At 29.2% G+C, this 19958-nt stretch overlaps 1 protein-coding gene and 1 long non-coding RNA gene across 7 annotated transcripts in view; one reads left to right on the top strand and one right to left on the bottom strand.

The window, feature by feature from the left end:
• Window positions 1-1845: 1845 nt before the first annotated feature.
• The window catches only part of LOC136085739 (uncharacterized), a 48438-nt gene continuing 30325 nt past the window's right edge, over window positions 1846-19958 (top strand). Inside the window, exon 1 of one of the 2 annotated variants that reach the window (XR_010641150.1) lies at window positions 1846-1944. This is a non-coding gene — a long non-coding RNA (uncharacterized LOC136085739). Of the gene's footprint in view, window positions 1945-13993; window positions 14119-19958 lie in introns of those variants that run through there. The other variant, XR_010641149.1, reaches the window with a different exon arrangement.
• The window catches only part of LOC100204635 (synaptic vesicle 2-related protein), a 40379-nt gene continuing 38886 nt past the window's right edge, over window positions 18466-19958 (bottom strand). For all 5 annotated transcript variants that reach the window (XM_065807106.1, XM_065807108.1, XM_065807107.1 and 2 more), the window contains one exon: window positions 18466-18624. In XM_065807106.1, the coding sequence (XP_065663178.1) occupies window positions 18607-18624 (18 nt within the window). In that variant the 3' untranslated portion in view covers window positions 18466-18606. The remainder of the gene's footprint in view (window positions 18625-19958) is intronic.

Here is a 19958-nt window from a genome sequence, read left to right on the forward strand (position 1 = left end):
TGTAAAACACAACACATCATTCTTCAAAGTTTAAAGAAATTATCAAATATAAGTAATCTAATTAGTAAGTTAAATAAAAGGAAAATTCTTCTTAGAAAATACTGCTAAGAAAATTATTTTAAATAGGCTTGTAGTTGAAGGTTCTTTTAATTTCGTTGCAGGAAGGTAAAACGTAAAGTACAGCCTGCCAATACCTAAAAAACAAAATTAAAAAAAATTACTACTGTTTTATCAATTTATCATACATTTTCTATTTTCATTCAATTTGTAAATTCTATTTCATAAATCTACACATACTGTAATTAGCATAGCTTGTCGAACAGCCTAGCTTTAGATATGTTGTGGATTAAATAGCTAAGTTTAACTTAATTTAAAGCAATGTAATAACTTAACCTTAAACCAATAGAACTACTATATACATCTACACCTTAATTAATTCAAAAAAAAAAACGTTAGGAAAGGTGTCATCTTATTAATATTTTTATAACAGGTAATATTTATAAAAAATAATAGAAATAAATTATTTTCATATTTCGAATATGCTATATTTTTTATGAAGGTTATATGAAAATATTTTAAAATGATATAAAGAAAATCCGAGTCTAAAAAAATATATTGATTAATTTGAATAATTATCATTTCTGAAATCGAGATATAATCAAAATGCAGAAGGATTTTCAGAAATAAAATGAAACCAAAAAATTTGTTGCTTGTACACTTTTTTTGATATTTGCCAGAACAAATTTTTTAATAAAAAACCATAAAACTGAGCAGCTTTGCGAGTCATTACATCTATGATACCGATTTTGAAATTCACAATACTTTCTTGGATCATGGCTTTACTAAGATAATTTAACCCAAACATCAAGGTAGATAAAACCTGATACAAGGTATATCTAATACCTTGTATTAGATGTTTATCAACTTTGAAAAACAAAATACAAAATGCTTTTGTTTTTGAACATGAAAAATATAAATGAGAGAAACACAGATTTTTTTGTTATACACCAACAAATGTATGAAAAATTGTACTAGAAAACTTTTAAGTTTGTAAAAGTAGAAAATTCTGTTAACACAGAATAAAAACATAAGCATTTTGTATTTTGTTTTTGAACATGAAAAATATAAATGAGAGAAACACAGATTTTTTTGTTATACACCAACATATGTATGAAAAATTGTACTAGAAAACTTTTAAGTTTGTAAAAGTAGAAAATTCTGTTAACACTTCAGTTCGTTACTAACATAATGTAACAGTATATTCAAACAGTCTGTTTAAATATAGTAATTATAATTCCTAAAATTTTTTTTATTCATAGTAGTACCAGTATTTAAATTCCTGGAAGTCTTTCAATAATAAATCTGTTGTAATTAATAACAAAACTCAATAATAAAAACGTTTATCAATTTAAATAATAACTTAATAAGTTAATAATATGTATCCAAGTAAGATATTTATCCTTCATAAAAATATTTAATGAAGTTACAATACAAGTATACAAAAAAAGAAACAGAATATAATCAAGGCCTTTTGCATACAATTTAAAAATTTAATGAAAACATAACTTTAAAATACACGATTACAAAATAAAACAGAAAAAACACAAAACAAAAATATAAAAGTAAAAATATTAGTTAATATAAATAATTATCATAAATTATTAGTTAATATTAATAATTATCATAAATTATTATTATTATAAAATCATAAATTTTCAAGCAGTTTTTTTTTTCCAAAAGCCTGTTTATCTCAGCCAAATAAAATGAAAAGTAATATTTAGTGTGTTTAAATACCTTAACACGATAAAGTAGAATAAACATAAACTTACTTCATTAAAATGATCTGATTGCATTTCTCGGTTAAACATAAACAACACTGATGTATTAACACTGATATATATTGTTTCACGTTGTAAGTTACACTGATATATATAGTTTCACGTTGTAAGTTAAGATTTGTAAACATTTTTCATACTATTTTATATATGCTATTTATGCCAACTAATAAATATTATTTTTTCAAATTATATTTTATTAACTCTAAAATCTTATATAAAATTTTTAAAATGTCAAGTGACAAATAAATAAAATTTTTTATAACATATTCATTTTAACATATTAAAAAAAAGTTTTTTTTTAATTAAATATTAAAAAAAAACAAATATTTTTTTTTAAAAATGGCTGCCTGTTTTCTGAAAATTAGTCAAAAAGTCACATTGAAACATCAGAGATAAACTCATATTTATCTTTTACTTCATTTGTAAAAAAATTCCAGAAATGATCCTTAGTGTGTTAGGCCCATATTTAGTTAAAGATTTTAAAGGTAATTCAATATTTTAGGTTTAAAAATCAAATATGTCAATTTTCACAAGAAAAAAAAACGATTTCTCAAGATATATATATTATCTTTCAAAACTTCTAAAAAGATAATAAAGTATAATAATAATGAAAGGATCAATTTCAAATGTAAAACTATGTGTATAGAAGAGGTAGCAGTGGTTTATTGAGCATCTTTTTGTAGACTTATTTATCATGATTTAAATAATACGAAGAGTGTGTAAAAATACATATATTTTTTCATAAATAAAAAGTATAACTTGTATTTTAACATATTAACACATTAAAATATATATATTTTGACCAATTAAGCCATGAACCTTGGTTACCAATCGTAGAATAAAAGTTGTCCCTGATAGACAGCACTATTCTTGATTTCCTGTAACTTCAGGAGTTCCTCAAGATTCAACCCTTGGCCCTAAACTTTTTTTAGTTTACATTAATGATCTCCCAGAAATTCTCACATCTGCGTATTTTGTGTAGACTGAACCAAACGTAAAACTGTTCCAAGCTAAACGACATTTGGTTTTAAAAGTCGCGCGAACAATTCGCGTTGAAAGATTTTTGGCCAAAATTTAACGCCGTGCATTATTATTAAAGAATATATTAAAAATGGTTTTAGAGCCGGTTTTATAGCTTTCAATCGCCACCTTTACCAATTTTTTTATAGACATCGATGAAGCCTTTGTTTTCATGCCTAGGCTTTCACCTTCATTTAAATATCCTCAAGGAACATTTAAGCTACCAAAAACTTTTTTTTTCTCAATTTATTTAAGAAATCGTTAAAGTTGATAATCATAGAACATCTACTAATTTGAAAATTATTTCTGCTGCTAGGTTAATTGGCATTTTGAGTCAAACCATTTGCTTAATTTTATCCCCTTTTGAAGTTTTATCAATGAAATTCAAGCTAATTAATTTTTTTTTTTTTTAATTCAAGAATTTTTATTTTTATATTTCTTAAATTGCACGGACTTCACGGACACTTCTTAGTTTAATAGCTACTCCTCAAATTATAAAACAACACACATTAACTAACTTTTGTTTGTTTCAAACAGAAAATATTATACTGACAATAAAAATAAAAATATATACGTAAAATAGTAGCTCGTTGCTATAGTAACCAATATAAATAGCTAAAAATACCAACAACAAAAAAACTGGACGCTGTAAAAAAACAATGAAGAATGAACAAAGAAGTGATAATGTAACTTTTCAAAACTGTTTTGAATGTGTAAAACTGTGACATAAGCCGATTTTTTTTTTCTTTTTTTTTTTTTTTTTGTAAAAATGTAAAAACTAATTGGATAATAAAAAAAGAGTTTAAAATAAAATACATTTTTGATAACTCAAAATCTAAAGTTTTATTGATATTAGTTTTATCACACTCCACTCATATCACAAATATTAAATTAATCGGAAGGCTCGATAAGCGTGAATTTCATAAGTGCAAACTGGCATAAGTGCGAAGTGTTGCAAAAACTGGCGTAAGAGCAAACTGGCACGAGTGCGCCGAATAAATTTTCAATTATTGACATAAATGCGAACTGGCATAAGTGCAAATTGGCATAAGTACGCCAAATAAAGTTGCAAATTAGCATTTTGCACTTATGCCAATTTACATATATACCAGTTTGCACTTATGCCAATGTTAACAAATGCTTTTGACAAGTTCGTATACTTATGCATTCGCACTTATGCCAGTTTTTGCAACTGCTTTGCACTTTTGCCAGTTCTCACTTATGCCAATGTTTGCAAATTTTTCGGCGCATTTATGCCGATTTGCACTTATGCTAGTTTTTGCAACTGCTTCGCAATTATGCCAGTTCGCAATTATGCTAATGTCTGCAAATTCTTTTGGCGCACTTCTGTCAGTTCGTATTTATACCAGCTCGCATTTGTGCCAGATTTTGCGATTGCTTCGCACTTGTGCCAGTTCACACTTATGAAAGTTTGCACTTATGCCAATGTTTGCAAATTCTTTTGGTGCTCTTATACCAATTAATAAAAAAACCTACGTTTAACCTTAAAACTTTCACGTTCTAAATGTTCCCTGCTGTTATGAAAATTTTAAACTTAGATTCAAAATTACAAATATTAGGCAAAAATTTATTAAAAAACCTATTATTATTTTATGCAAAAATTTTGCATATTATTTTGAGTTATTTTAGTTTAAATTTTATTTTCTAATTTTTGAAAAATTTAGAAAATAGTTACCTCTTTAGTAATGCCTGTTCATTTCTTGAAAAATTTGTTTTAATTTCTTCCATTTTGAAGTTTTATCAATGAAATTCAAACTTATTAATTTTATCTTTTTTAATTCAAAAAATTTTATTTATATATTTCTTTAACATTTTAGCTATTGCCACACTTCTTAGTATTTTGTTATTTTTTATTTCCTCAAAATTACACTCCAAGCAACGAAGTTAAATATCACTTTTAAACTTCTTGATCTACTTGGTTACAGCCGATTGTGGTGTCAACACATTAATGCTCTATTGTACTGACCCTCTTGCACAAGCCCTGTTTCACTTCTATTTTTATTACACAGTGAAAAGGATTTTTTGGCGGCTTCACGTCAAATTCTCAAATTGTGAACGTTTTGACACTTGGAAAAATACGTTTGCTCATTTGATCAGACAGCTTTCGATAAAACTAAAAGCGATTTCAATGTCGTTTTGGAAAGAAACATTAGGATTTGGAAGTTTATTTATGATCCAAGGCGGCTGGTCCAGGACGGAAAGACAGTTGTTTATATTTTTATCAATTTGTCTGTAGACCAGACTCTTGATAAAATTGACAGACTCGCTAAAGCTGGTATTCGTCACTTTCGGAGAGTCTCAGAGAATATCCCATTTGCTTTATTTTTATCAAGATCAAAGTTTATTATCAAAATAATTTTTAAAGGCTGCATAATTACCGAACGGAAACTCATAGCCTTAAACTCTTAATTATTTTTCTTCCAGAATTCAATTAGTTATTTTTTACGTAATGATCTCTATGTGAATAAAATAGGTTGTTAGTCATTAATGCGTTGAATTAATAAATAAAACCAAAAAAAACATAATTATAAATATAGACCAACATAAAGACCACCGTCAACTAGTTAAAAAATTTTAAAAAGTTGTCATAAATCATTTCTAACAAAATTTTAAAAAGTTGTCATAAATCATTTCTAACAAAATTTTAAAAAGTTGTCATAAATAATTTTTAACAAAATTTTAAAAAGTTATCATAAATAATTTCTAACAAAATATGTTAGGAATGATTTATGACAACTTTTTAAAATTTTTTAACTAGTTGACAAATTGATATTTAATATTAATTAAACGCGAGTTCACAAATATCAATGAAACGCGAGATCACAAATATCAATAAAACGCCATGTTTGTTTAGTTAAAGATCTAAACACTGACCTAAATAAACACGCTTTAAATAATAATGTTAAAAATTTTATATATATTTTTTTTCTGAATGATTTAATTTAGCGATAAACAAGCCAATGAGAATGACTAACAACTCCTACAGTTCTTAACAATATAATTACTAAAAACTTTCATAATAACCGTTTTTACACAGGTATAACGAAAAATAATTTATCGGATCTTATCTCAACATTTTTAGTTACTTGTTACATAATAATTAACATCACCCTTTATAAAACTATTGTATTTAGGCGACAGATCAATAAAAACTTTATGAAACAGTTCAAAAATCTTTTGAAAAACAGCGTAAGTTGGAATCTGGTATCACAGGATGTTAACAACTCATAAGATCTTTTTCTAAGCCAATTCTGGAAGCAATAGGAAAAATCAGTTCTTGAAAAAAAAAGAAGGCAAAAACACCTTTAACTCTATGGATATTTAATAGGTTACTATAATCCTCGAAAAGAAAACAAAAGTTATGTAATAAATACTTAAAAAAAGCAATTTATAAAAACGAAATGCCATTATGAAACTCAAAAAAACTCTATAATAAATAAACTCATAATAAAGCTTATTTTGATATGGAAAATTGGAATGTAGTTAAAGAAATAATTGAAAAACAGTTATGCGAGAAACACTCCGTCAAATACATAACAATGGGTAAAAACAGAGTTTGTGATAAATCAATTATTGCTGAAAAACTAAACAGATTCTTCATTAATGCTCGTCCAATTTGATATAAAAAATGTCTTATTCAGCTGCATTTGAATCTAATCTAAAACTAATAAAATTGCAAACCGCATTTTATAATGTGCTTGATTTGATAAATTGACGTTAATGTTAAGAATCTATCATGAGAAAAAATATATTAGTCTTATTGAAGCAAAAATATCTTCTGCTTTGAGTGTATTATATAAATCTAAGGCCTTTCTTGATTGTAAATCACGGTAATATTATTTGGGTTAACATACACAAAGCTAAATTAATAAGATTACAGAGTCTACAAAACCACGCATGTAAAGCAGTTAACCATTTAAAGAGATTAGAAAATCCTTCTCCTGTAATGAAATACATGAATGTCCTAAATATATCAAAACTTAATTTGCTTCAAACATTAATATTTATGTAATTTTTTAATAATAATTATGTAATTTAATATAAATTTAACTTATATTTATTATTATAGTTGTTCTTATATTATAAGAATAACTTGCTGCCAAAAGTAACGTGCGTGTAATTGATTCGTAGAATAATGTTAACATGCAAATATGTTTAGAATAAATCATGTCTAAAAATAGAAACTTTGTTATATGATATACAGGTGACTCATGCTTGTAATTGTCGTTTTTCTGTTTTAGTATCATTTGGGTACATTGTTTTATAACAGTTTTAATATGGCATCTCGTGAAATTGCGAACATTATTTTGAAAAGTACTGAACACTTGAGTAAGAAAGATCGCCTACAGGCTTTGCAAAATGCAGGTTATAGCAAATCTAGTGCATACAAGGTTCTCGGACAAGCAGAGAAGATGGTGGGTGTTACTGATGGTTGTAGAAACAATGGAGCTGCTAGAAATATCACTGGTGGTGCACTTTGAGGTCTTATTCGTGAATTTAACAACACAACAAACGAAAGTTTAAGAAGAGCTGCCCCAAAATACAATGTTTGCCACAAAACTGTCTTAAATACTTTGAACAGACATGGTGTTTATTGTCACAAGCAAAAACCAGCACCATTTTATCATCCAGCTAAGAAAGGTGAAATAAGAAAAGCCCGTTGGACGACTGTATCGACAGCATTTAACAAAGGGAGCAGGTGGACTTCCAATCATCATAATAGATGATGAAGCAATATAACACAAAATGATGGGGCCAAGTTTTCAAGTAAAACTTTTTTTGCCAAAGATACCTCAACAACTCCAGAAGAGATTCGCTTCTCAGGTCGCACCAGGTTTCCCTTTAAAGTAGGTGTTTGGTATGCATTGTGTGACCATGGTGTTTCTGATTACTTTATCTGGAACCAGGGAATGGCCATTTATGCCCAGATGTACAAATTTGAATGCCTTCAACGAAGAATAATCCCCTGCTTTGAGAAGCACTGCCCTGATAAAGCTTGCATCTTTTGGCCAGACAAAGCTTCATCATATTATTCTTCAAAAGTAGTTAAGTATTTAAACAAGAAACAAATTCCATTTGTTTTGAAACAAAATAACCCCACCAATGTTCCTCAATGTCTGCCTATCGAGCTCCTTCATGCTGAAATCAAAAAACAAGTGTTTGCTGATTCGTTACAACCAGAGAATGTTGATCAATTAAAATCAAGAGCATGTCAAATCATGATGAACTTGTAAAGCATGCTCCAAAAATGTGTACTAACTTTTCATCTCGGGTCCGTGCTCTTGTTGACAAAGCTCATCGCAATGGATTATTATATGTTCAAAAGTAACTTGTAAACTTGTATAATGATTATAAATCTTTTATTGGAATGAATACTTTGTCTTGATTTTACGAGTTTTTCAAAGTTTTTAAGAATAATAAGATTTTAAAAAAATTCTACGAATCAATTGCACACACGTTATTTTCTGATATTTTTACATCGGCTTTTTCACAAAAATACAATATTCAAACTTTTCAATTATTAGCCAAGGCCCGTCATTATGAAATCAATTAAAAAATAACAATATAAAATACTTAAAAAGCACTTTCTCTTTAAAATAGCAGATGAAATTGCATCTCCTTAATTTCTGACATATATGTAAGTATGTTTGTATATGTGTGTGTTTATGTGTATATGTATGTATGAGTATATATGTGCGCATATATGAGTTTTTATTCTTCACGTAGTATTTTTCAAAAAAAACATTTTGTTGTAAATTTACTAAAGTCATGTGGGCTTAAAATGTTATTGTAAAGGAGCTTTATGAAAAGATTGTGGTGACACCAGTCATCTGTATCTTCTTTGAGCCCCTGTTTTTTTTATATATATTCTTTGCGTAACGTTAAAGTTTCATTGTAATTTTATTATTTTATTTATATAAACAGGAAAATATATTTAAAAAATAAAAATGTTGTTAGATTAGTTTATGAGGTAATCAAACTTTATTTTTATGTTTAAGAATTAGTCGTCTTTAGGATGTAATCGTCATTTTATGAAGTGATTGTCTTTATTTCACATATTTGTTCTTCCTTTTAAAACAGGTGTTGTCCCTGAAAAACTAAAAATTGCACGTATCACGCAGGTTTTTTAATTTTACTCAAATATTTCTAATTATAGACCTATATATAATATCTTACCTATTTTTTAAAATTGTTTAAACGAACAATTGTAACAAGCTTTTTAATCATTTATCAAAAAACCATTTGTTTTATTCAAAATAGTTTCACACAGAAAAGTTCAACTGAACATGCAGTGGTTGTCTGTCAAATATCAGGCGCATTAAGTACTAACTACTTTTCATAAGGAGTTATCATTTGTCAAAAGCTTTTGATACAATTAACCGTAATAACTAATAAAAAAAATTTGAATACTTAAATAGTAACTTACTTTGGTTCAAAAATTATTTGACCAATGAAAAGCAATTTTTAAACAATAAATCTTTAAAAATTTTATATTTCTCATTTATTCATTGTTATTTGATTTATTGTAATATTGGATGGGCAAGTACTAATTTTACAAAGTTAAAAAAATTGTGCAGTAAACGAAAATACGCGGGTATAATATTTTTTTTAAATTAATAGAACTTAACCCTGCGAGCCCACGGCTGTTTCAATCAATATAAAAGCGAGAATCACGAGTTTATCAACAAACAAAAAAAAGTACTTCCGCATAAAAAGTAAAAAAATTCACAAACTTTACAATAACAGTATTTTTTTACATAAACGTATTCATCTTCAAATTAAAAAAATAGTATAAAATATCTATCTTATACCAAATAAAAAATAATATAAAAGATCTATCTTTCCTTGTTAAATAAATATTTACATTTAATGGAATAAAAATAAAAGCTGTAAAAATATTGCTAACAATTTGGGATCACTTTTCTGTTTTTTGCAATTTTTACGGAAAACCTGTCTTAGGCCAACTAAAATTTGATAACATAGCTACATGGTTGGTGGTTGAAATTTGAAACACTTGTTAATGAATGTCTGTTCTATCTAGATTTTTACAAAAAGTTAGTTTTTAATGCACTTATATTTTTGTTTTTATTCGTTTTAAATAAATAAATAGTATTTTTGAAAAATCTTTGGAATTAATAATACTTCAACCTTTTATAAATATGAAAATCAAAAAATTATTTTTTGTACCTCTAGCTATGTTATATGTTTTCAAACTTGGCTGATTTAGAAAAATGCACCTATTTTTTATGCGTAAACTTTTGTTTTCATTTTAAAGCAATCACGTGAACTCGAATACTTTACAGGTAAAATAATGCGATTGCTTCACTGACTCAGTCAACAATTAGGTTTAAGTAAAATTATTTTGATTAATAGTAGTTGCAAAATGTGTATTATTTAATAATGAATATTTAAAATATGTTTTTCAATTTTTTTTTTATAAAAAGTTACAAATAATTCTCAAAGTTTAGCCAAGTTCTTCATTTGCCGCGTTTAATCTAAAATCGAAGAAAGTTTTTATTAATTTATTTAATGTCATAAGGTAAAACATTTATATTGGTGTTTACATTCTTTTTACAGAAAAAAATTATCTCTAATATTTTAAAAGTTAAAAAAGTTTTAGTAACACCACTTAAGTGATTATTTGAAGAAAAACAAAACAAACAAGAAGCCGTAAAGCTCACTTTGAAACAACCGCGAGCCTCTTCTGCATATACTTGGTGCATTTAATGTTTATAAAATTAACTTGCACCAAGTTTTATTGTTTATGTATAAAACAAAACAAATATCTCCTAAAATACTTCAATGCTATTTTGATAAATTATTTCATAAATACCTAACAAAAATTTTAGAAAAAAAGTTCGTTGTCGTTACATATATTCAAAATTGTTATCATATTCAATTCAACATTGTGGACCTTACTCGTGGAAAAAGTTCTCCAAGATTATAAGTACACAAAAATCAATAGGAGATTATAAATACTTCAAAAACGAATCTAAACAGCTGTTGTTACTTATAAATTTTAATATATACGATTTCGAATGTTTCTTTTAAACTAAAATTCAATAATATAAAGTATATGCCACAAAACATGTCAATTTTCTTTTCTTTAATTTAATTTTGATGTTGCCTCTATTCTTGAATGCTATTTTTGAAATCTAATTTCAATGTTGTTCTTAAATTTTTTCTTTAACCATCAACGAATTGCAAATTTTTTTACATTTCATATTTTTTAATAAACAGGTTGTAAAGTATCGATATTACAATTTTTGTAAATAGGTAAGAGACTGGCTTGATGATAATGCAAAAGCTTGTCACGCCCTGTTTATATGAGAACCCCTCCCCCTTCCCACAAAAAAAAAGTCTAGGTCCCAACTTCTTAAAAACTTTACTACTTAGTATTATTAAATAAAAAAAATTCTTTCAATTTCCAAAACGTCCCCTAAATTTGCAAATGGGCCCCTTATACTCACTACCCTTCCCCCTTCCCCAATTGGGGGTGTAGGATAGCTTAGCCATGGCTCTGTTTGGCTAGGCTATCCTACACCCCCAATAATTTCAATAATGCTCTGAATACCTCTCAATCCACAGAGATGGGATGAAAAAAGAAGTTTCTATTTGAGGGCGCATTCACTATCCTTAAACGACCAATCCCTTGATAGTGTAAGGCATATAAGAATGGTTATTGTGTTTTTTTGACAATTATACAGGCGAAGCATTAGCTTAGTTTTTCCGCTATTGGTCGAGCTGACTACCAAGAGATGACTTATAATATAACTCAAAAAATAAACATTATCTTCCTTCTTTGCCAATTCCAACAATGCAAGACTTGCAAAAATTATTCTAAGCAAACTCAATACAAAAGCATATTAATCGACCGAAACGGGAAAAACCCCGAAACTAAAATGAACCGAAATATTAAGTTTACTAGTTCAATACCGTAATCAAAATCAACATTTTGGTAAACATGTTACCGAAACCGATACCAAAATTTCGGTTAAACAAAATTAATTTCATTAGAAAATGTAATATGTAAAAAATCTAAAAATGAAATTTAACATTTGCTGTTTATTTAGACGTGTTTCACAAAGTTGAATTTTAATACATAGGTTAATAATACAAATTAAAAGCGAAAGATAACAACTTGTAGATTTTCTCTGCAAAACTGCAGATTTTTTCGAAGTTATTTGATAATAATCTGTTTCTTTCATTGCTCAGTTTTTCTCATGCTGTTGAAAATAACCTTTCCACATCAGTCGATGTTGGTGGTGGGGTGAGAAACGTCTTGGAAAATTTAGCAAAGACCAACTTGACTACTCGAATTGTTTAGGTAATTGTTCCAGAGGTTTAGAAAATCAGATGGAAAATTAATAGAAGGTTTAGAAAATTAGAGGCTAATAAGCACCTATTTGATCAGTCTAGATTTTGATCTTTGAACTATTATTGATTGAGATCGGGCAATGATGTTTTTCAATAGATTAGATAAACACGGAAAATTAGATTCTTCGGAAACTTGTTTGATTTTATTGAGATATAGCAGAAAAGAATCCAGTTGTGATAATATGGTTTATTTTAAATTAAAAATAGTTCAAATAAGTTTGCAATGTAATAGTGCTTCGTTTCTTCCATGCTCCGGAAACAACTTTCAATTGCAAATTTTATTGTTTGCTTCATTTTAATTATGTCATCATCTTCAGTACCAAGTGACTTTATTGTAATTGTCATATAGGGATGCAAGCACTGATACAAGAATCACTTGCAGAAAGAAGTTTAGTGATTTCTTCAAAAATAAGCAAAAATTTTACCACTCTCTCATAAATATTACAGTCTTTCCGTGAAAATTTAATGTCAGGTTTGCAATTAAACGTCACTTTTTAACCCAAGTCAATTTTTGTTGTCCATCGAGAATTCTTGTTTTTTGTAGAGTTCTGTAAAAAGCCCGTTTAAGTGGGATGCATAAATGCAAAGTTTTCAGCATTTAACAACCAAGGCTTTGACAGATCTTGTTAAAAAGAATTCTTTTTTGCTCAATAAAAAATTCAGTTGAAGAGAATGGTTAAGAAATTTATTATGATAAGATCGAATGGAATGTTGAGGCTGCAAGACTCGCAAGCAACTCGATAATTGAGAATAAAACTTAACAATTAATTAGTTTCGAAAACACCTTTCTGAATTACGTTTAAGTGAAGAAATACAGATAGTTATACTGGGTCTTGAGCTAAAGAAAATGTCTTTTAAGGACCAAAGAATGGTACGCGACGAAATGACAATAATAATGAAGTCTAACTAAATCTCTAGCCGTGAGATTCACTTTTTTTCGACATTACTTTTATTAGAAGAAAAATGTTCAACGATGCAAATTCAACACAAACAATATGAATAATAAGTATTGCTGTTAAAAGAAAAAAACTTTTAGTTGAGAGTTATTTGTGTTTTTTTTTCTTTTTCTTTTCTCTATTTTAACATAAAATAAAACTTTCACAACATCACGACATAAAATATAAAAATTTCTAAAACAGAAAAAAGCTCAAAGAAGATCATGATGACAATACATCATCGCATTTTTTCATTAGACTTCTTAAAAAAAAAATATCATAATATGTTATAAAATACGTAAAAAAATTTCATGCATGTTTTTGTAAACTTTCTAAAGCCTTAATGTTTGATTACTTGCCCGTTTGCTTTCCCAAATGTTTGCATAGCTAGCCCAAAGTAGGTTAACTTAAGACTTTTTTTATTGACTTTAGAGCGTGCTTGATACATCAAACCTATGACTTTGGTGATTTTTGAATAGATACTTTTTACATAAGGTAATCAGGATAAATTTTCATCAACAATAATCCCTAAGAAACTTATATCGGATAGCTTTTAATAAGTTTATCATTTAGGAATTGTCAGTTAACTTGAGAAGAAGATTTTCTTCTCGTGTTTTTAAAAAAACATCATGTAGTTTTTATCTCTGCAACGAGAGTTTAATGCTGAGAAAACAAATACAGTTTAGCCCTAAACAAGTTATTTACTTTAATTAATTCAATATTTATATCCGCATATAGTGTCGTGACATCAGTAATAAATAAATTTGTGTCATCCGCAAACATTACTGAATTAGTTTTAAAAATGCATTACAGAAGTCATTTATACAAATTAAAAATAGTCGTGGACCGAAAATCGATCTTTGCGGGACTCTTCATAAAACATTTATTACTCCAAATTTGACATATACAAACATTGCTTTCTGTTGGTAAGATAATTAAACTTAAATTATTAAAAATTTTAGTTTCATAAAGTCTCATGGTAGCATTAAAGCGATATATAAGCTATTAGATGTTTCAATGTCATATCTTGTTGTACGTGAATATATATATATATATACAGTATCGGATAAAACGAGTGCAACCAAATAATGCTAATTTAGTTTCTTTATATAGAAGTGCTGCATTTTTTCAATTTAGAGAAATAACTATGCAACTGTTTAGAGACAAAGTTCTTCAAGTTTTATTCATCACAAAGTTCATTATTTGTACACGAAAATTAATCAATTAATCAAAAGTATTAAAAAAAGTTGATTTCCTTTTGGACAAAACAAGTGCAACTCGACAAAATATTGACCAAGCTGTATTTCGCTATCAATATTTTGTGGCGAATCCTTTGTTGTCGATCACAGCCTTGCATCTTCGAGGCATAGATTCTATCAGGTGATCAATGAAACTTTGTGGAATTGCTGCCCAGGGCTTTTGGATTTGTTCAAACAGTTGATCCTTATTACGAACACCTTCACGATTAATTCTGCGGTTGACGATCTCCCACAGGTTCTCGATAGGGTTGAGATCCGGAGATTGAGGCGGCCAATCCATCACCGAGAGGTGGTTGTCTTGAAACCACTGCTTGACTACTTTTGCAGTGTGTTTCGGATCGTTGTCTTGCTGAAAAACCCATTTTATTGGCATATTCCATTCAGCATGAGGTAACATAACATCTTTCAGGATATTTTTATACATGAAACGGTCCATTATTCCATGGTTTCGATGTATTGGACCTAGATCATTAGCAGAAAAACACCCCCAGACCATTACATTGCCTCCACCATGCTTCACGGTCTTATGGCAGTAACGTAAATCGAGGCGTTTTCCGGCCGGTCGACGTACACGGCAAATGCCATCGCTCCCAATGATGTTGAACTTGGATTCATCACTGAACAGGACAGTTCGCCATTTCTGCACATTCCAGTCAATATGAGATGTAGCAAACAGGAGTCTTTTCTTCTGGTTTTTTAGTGAAATCAGCGGTTTCTTTGCAGGGCGTCAACAAAACAATCCGGCCTCAACAGCACGTCGTCTGATTGTTCGGTCCGATACAGGCAGCTCTAATTGCTTTTGTATCTCGACTGATGATATCCAGGGATCCTTCTTGACGGATCTGACGATCATAGAATCCTTTCTAGAAGTGGTGGAACGTGGTCTTCCACCTTTGTTATCTGCAGCCAACTTCCCCGTAGAACGATATTTGGAACATAGTCTTGATACGGTCCATTTTTTCACGCGACATTTATCACAAATACATTTTTGTGACATTCCACTGTCGGGAGCTATTTTTGCACTTGAAATCATAAAAATAATAAAAATAATCACGCTTCTCAAGGCGTACCGTGTTACATTTATCTTGTGATGATACAATAATGCTCTGTGGAACACAACGTCTTGGTTGGGTGTGGACTGTATTGATGTAATGAAACACTTGTTGTATTTCACTTCTTGTATTGATGTTCTTCGATAAAACACTTTGATAGAACTCACTTCGATAAACTGTCTTGATAATACTGACTGATTGACTTCCATATACTGACTGAATTACATGTCGATTTACATGTCTCTTATATAGTAAAATGAACCTGTGTGAACCTGTTCTGGAAGATTCTAGATGCTTCTTTTCGATGCTTCTGGATGCGTCTGGATGCTTCTGAATGTTTCTGGACACTTCTGGATGCTACTGGATGCTTCCAGATGCTTCTTCTGGAAACTTCTGGAAGCTTTTGCATGCTTCTGGAAACTTCTGGATACTTCCTTTAATTATTAAAAAACTTCGGTGACGTTGACACGGACCAGACTTAAGAAAATGAAACAAACCAAAAAAGTTGCACTTGTTTTGTCCGCTGCAAAATGGCACTTGTCAACGAAATTCTGCCTGTGTGCTGTCACCTGCCAGCTGATTGCTCATGTCATGGCATGCTATGACTCCAGACTCCTGAACTGTTTGCTGTGGTAGTATAGTTCGTTTCGTTTTTAAGACATGTAAAATTAGGAACACTTTTTAGCATTGTTCGATGTTGGTTGCAAATGTTTTGTCCAATACTGTATATATATATATATATATATATATATATATATATATATATATATATATATATATATATATATATATATATATATATATATATATATATATATATATATATATATATATATATATATATATATATATATATATATATATATATATATATACAATTAAAATATAAAGCATAAACCAACAGCTGCGTACAAACTGAATTTTTTCTTTGTAATATTTCGACCTATTTTAGCACAGATCGTCATCAGACGTAAAATATAATACAAAAAACCGTTAAAAATATTACATAAAAACGTCAAAGAAGACTTTAAAAATAAGCCACAAATGATTACGTAACAACGTGAATAAATTAGCAAATATAGTTTGATTCCGTTTATTTGGAAAATTTATTTAAAAGGAGGCCTCCAACTGTTTGCAGAAATTTTAACGCCATTGTCACGGTTGAGAAGTATAGGAGCGTGTTTTATTTCCTGGTATGTTGAGGCGTAATTAATTTCAAGTGATTCTCTAACTTTACGTTCATCGTACTCTGATTTTATTGCTAGAGCTTTTAAAGAATCACGTTCATCGTACTCTGATTCAATTGCAAAGCTTTTAGAGAATCAAAAATAGATAAAAAATGTATTTGACACACATGAATATATAATTATGTGACTTGTTATGTTTAATATTTTGACAGACTTGTACGAAATATAAATAAAATCTAACATTTACTTTGTTTTGAAATTAATCTTAGGGTTTTTTAGTTTTTGCTTTAATAAACGTTTGTAAAAATTTTATGTTTAAAACGAGTTTTATTTAATAACATTTTCAAGAAACTCAGGTAATCTAATTTTATGATTCTAGTATTTTTGGATATTAGTTTGTTGCAATGGTAAGAACCTAGATATAAAGTATAGAAACGTGATTTATTTTTTTATATGGTACATTAAAATTTCCTATTTCTTGAGTGTCTTATTTATTTCTATTGTATTTAAAATCTCTTGAGAAATGTTATTGCACAAGTTCAAGTTTTTATTTTAGCATGAACAACAAATTTTGATATATATTATTTATAGACATTTAGTGCATTAAGAAGTTTTAGCAAAGGGTCAGCATGAGTAAAATAATCTTTATTAAAGACTTTTCTTGCCACATGTTTTTGAAGTCGATAAGATGCTACTAATTGGGGTACTTGCCCATGCTGTATTACCATACGTATAGTATGGTATGTATGAAAAAATGGTGTATATGAAAGAGAAGTGATGGTGCTTTAAATTGTTTTAGGATTACATTAGCCTAATTTTATAAAACATAGAAATGTCGTTTCTAATTCCAGTATTTAAAGGATTTATGTCGGCATTCTATGAAACTTTTTTTCTGTATTCAATCTGTATTTCTTTTTGATTCAATTCTGAATTCTGGTTCTTTCAAGTTGCCTTTTCTTTTTTAGCGATGCTAATATAATTGGTATTTTTTTCTTTGATTGGAATTAATATGAACGTAGTTGGTTTTTTCTGTATTCAATGGTAATTTGTTAGATTTTAACCGAGTGTTAAGTTTTTCAAGTTCAATACTTGAAGTGACGAAAAGTTCTGCAATAAAGTAGATGGATAAGATAAATAAGTATCATCTGCAAATATTATGACATCGAGTTTGTTTGAGACTTTCGGAAGGTCATTGATTTATAAGAATAGGAGTAGAGGAACTACAATGGAACTTTGGATAACTCCGCATTTAATTTTAAGCAATTTTGATTGAATATATTAATTCATAGTAACACTATGTCTGTTTATAAAAAAGTTTTCAAACCACTGTCAAAGAAAGGTTTTTAATGTCATATTTTTTTACCCAGCAGTATAGCATGATCAACTAGGTCGAATACTTTTGATAGGTAATAAAGATTCTTAAAACAAACTTGATAACAAGAGTCATTTTATTGAGGAGATAATAATTGAAATCAGAACATTTTTTAGTTAGGTATTTATATAGTTTATTGTAAATTATTCGTTTACGAAATTTAAAAAAGTCAAGATATCTATTAGACGAAAGGTACCTAGAACATACTGACCAATCGACATAGACCCTATCACAGCACAAGCTCTCTTAGACTTGAAAATGCTGCTCCGAGAAAAAAGCTATAGTTCTTGCCGAATGTTGTGAGCAACCTAAGTATATATTGTTTATTCTAAAACAACAACCTAGCATATATAATTTATTCTAAAACAACATTCTAGTATATTTTATATATTCAAAAACAAACTTCTTGGTATATTTTATGTATTTATAAACAAATTTTACAATAAATTTCTATAATGAGTATCAACACTGCACTATATAGCAATCGTTAGTTAACAAAAATCTGTTTATATTTTAACGATCCTCGTGATTCTTTGGTTACACTTTAATGATCGTCGCGGTCCTATGGGGGTAATAACATTTTAATAAAATGGGTTATGCGAAACTATATGTATATATGTTAGGGTGTTTCTTATTTTTAAAGATTCGATTTTTGCATGGGCCACCCTGCCGTTTGGTTCATTATCATAAAAAATAACTTTTTTTTTTAAGAATGATTTTTAGGGGTCGCTACCGACCCTACCGACAGTATTGCGCAAATGTACCCTAACAATGCTTATGTTGCGTATGAGGTTATGCAACAAAAGTGGTTGGTGCTTAGCGTACAAACTCTTCTTTAGATAGTGTTATGCTTCCATCAAAAAGGGAAGTGTTGGCCCTTTTCTTCCATTACAAGCAGATTGCCAAGCAAAGCATTAGGGAAGCATTACATTCCACAGCAAATGATATTTTTGAAGTTTGGTCAAAGGCCCGAATACCAGTGCAATTAAAGAAGCACGTTGTCCCTAAAATCGAAAACATTTACAAGGAATGCGAAAAGTTGAAGAAAAATAAAGAGAATAAAGCTAAGCGTTCAGATTATTTGAAACAAAAGGAAGACCAATGGAATGAAGGGTTAGAAGAACTATTCGATATTGCCCATGCCAACGCATTGGAAATGATCACCATTCAGGAGGATAAGGACTTCCTATTATGACAAAGAGAGAAAATTCGGAGAGACAAAATGGATCCAGTCGATAAGAAATTGGCAAAGTAAGAAAAAGTATCAAGAAAAAGACAAAAAGAAATGAATCGAAAAAGGGACCGAGAGGAGGTGGCAAGAAAATCTCGAGAAGAAACAGTTGTTCTTTCATCATCATCTGAAGGTGAAGATAACCCTAAAGAAGATAGCATAACTCAAGAAGATGCCTTGCCTGGTAACCGAGATGACCCTGAGCCATCAACTTCAGGTACACTGGCTTCAAAGCGTCCTAGACGTGACAGAAAAAATCTACTGAATGAGAAGTTGGCGGCTGATTTAGATGTGGCTAAATCGAGTGATCGTGGGGCGGCACTTGTGTTAACACTGGTATTACAACTTCTTGGTCATGATCCAACAGAATGAAATTTTAATCCAGCTTCCATTCGAAGGGAACGAATAAAACACCGCAAGAAGATAGCAGAAGGTTTAAGGAAGGAATTCAAACCAGAAGTTCCTTTATGTATTCATTGGGATGGAAAATCACCGGTAAAGAAACTGTTGACCGACTTCCAATTCTAGTATCTGGTGTAGGAATGCAGCAGCTTCTTAGTGTCCCAAAACTACCATCAGGAACAGGTGAAAATGCGGCATCTGCAGTGCATAACGTGTCAGTGGCATGAGGAATTAACGATCAAGTAAAGTGCATGTGCTTTGAT

The sequence above is a fragment of the Hydra vulgaris genome, chromosome 10, assembly GCF_038396675.1.
Source record: "Hydra vulgaris chromosome 10, alternate assembly HydraT2T_AEP".
Taxonomy (NCBI): Eukaryota; Metazoa; Cnidaria; class Hydrozoa; order Anthoathecata; family Hydridae; genus Hydra; species Hydra vulgaris.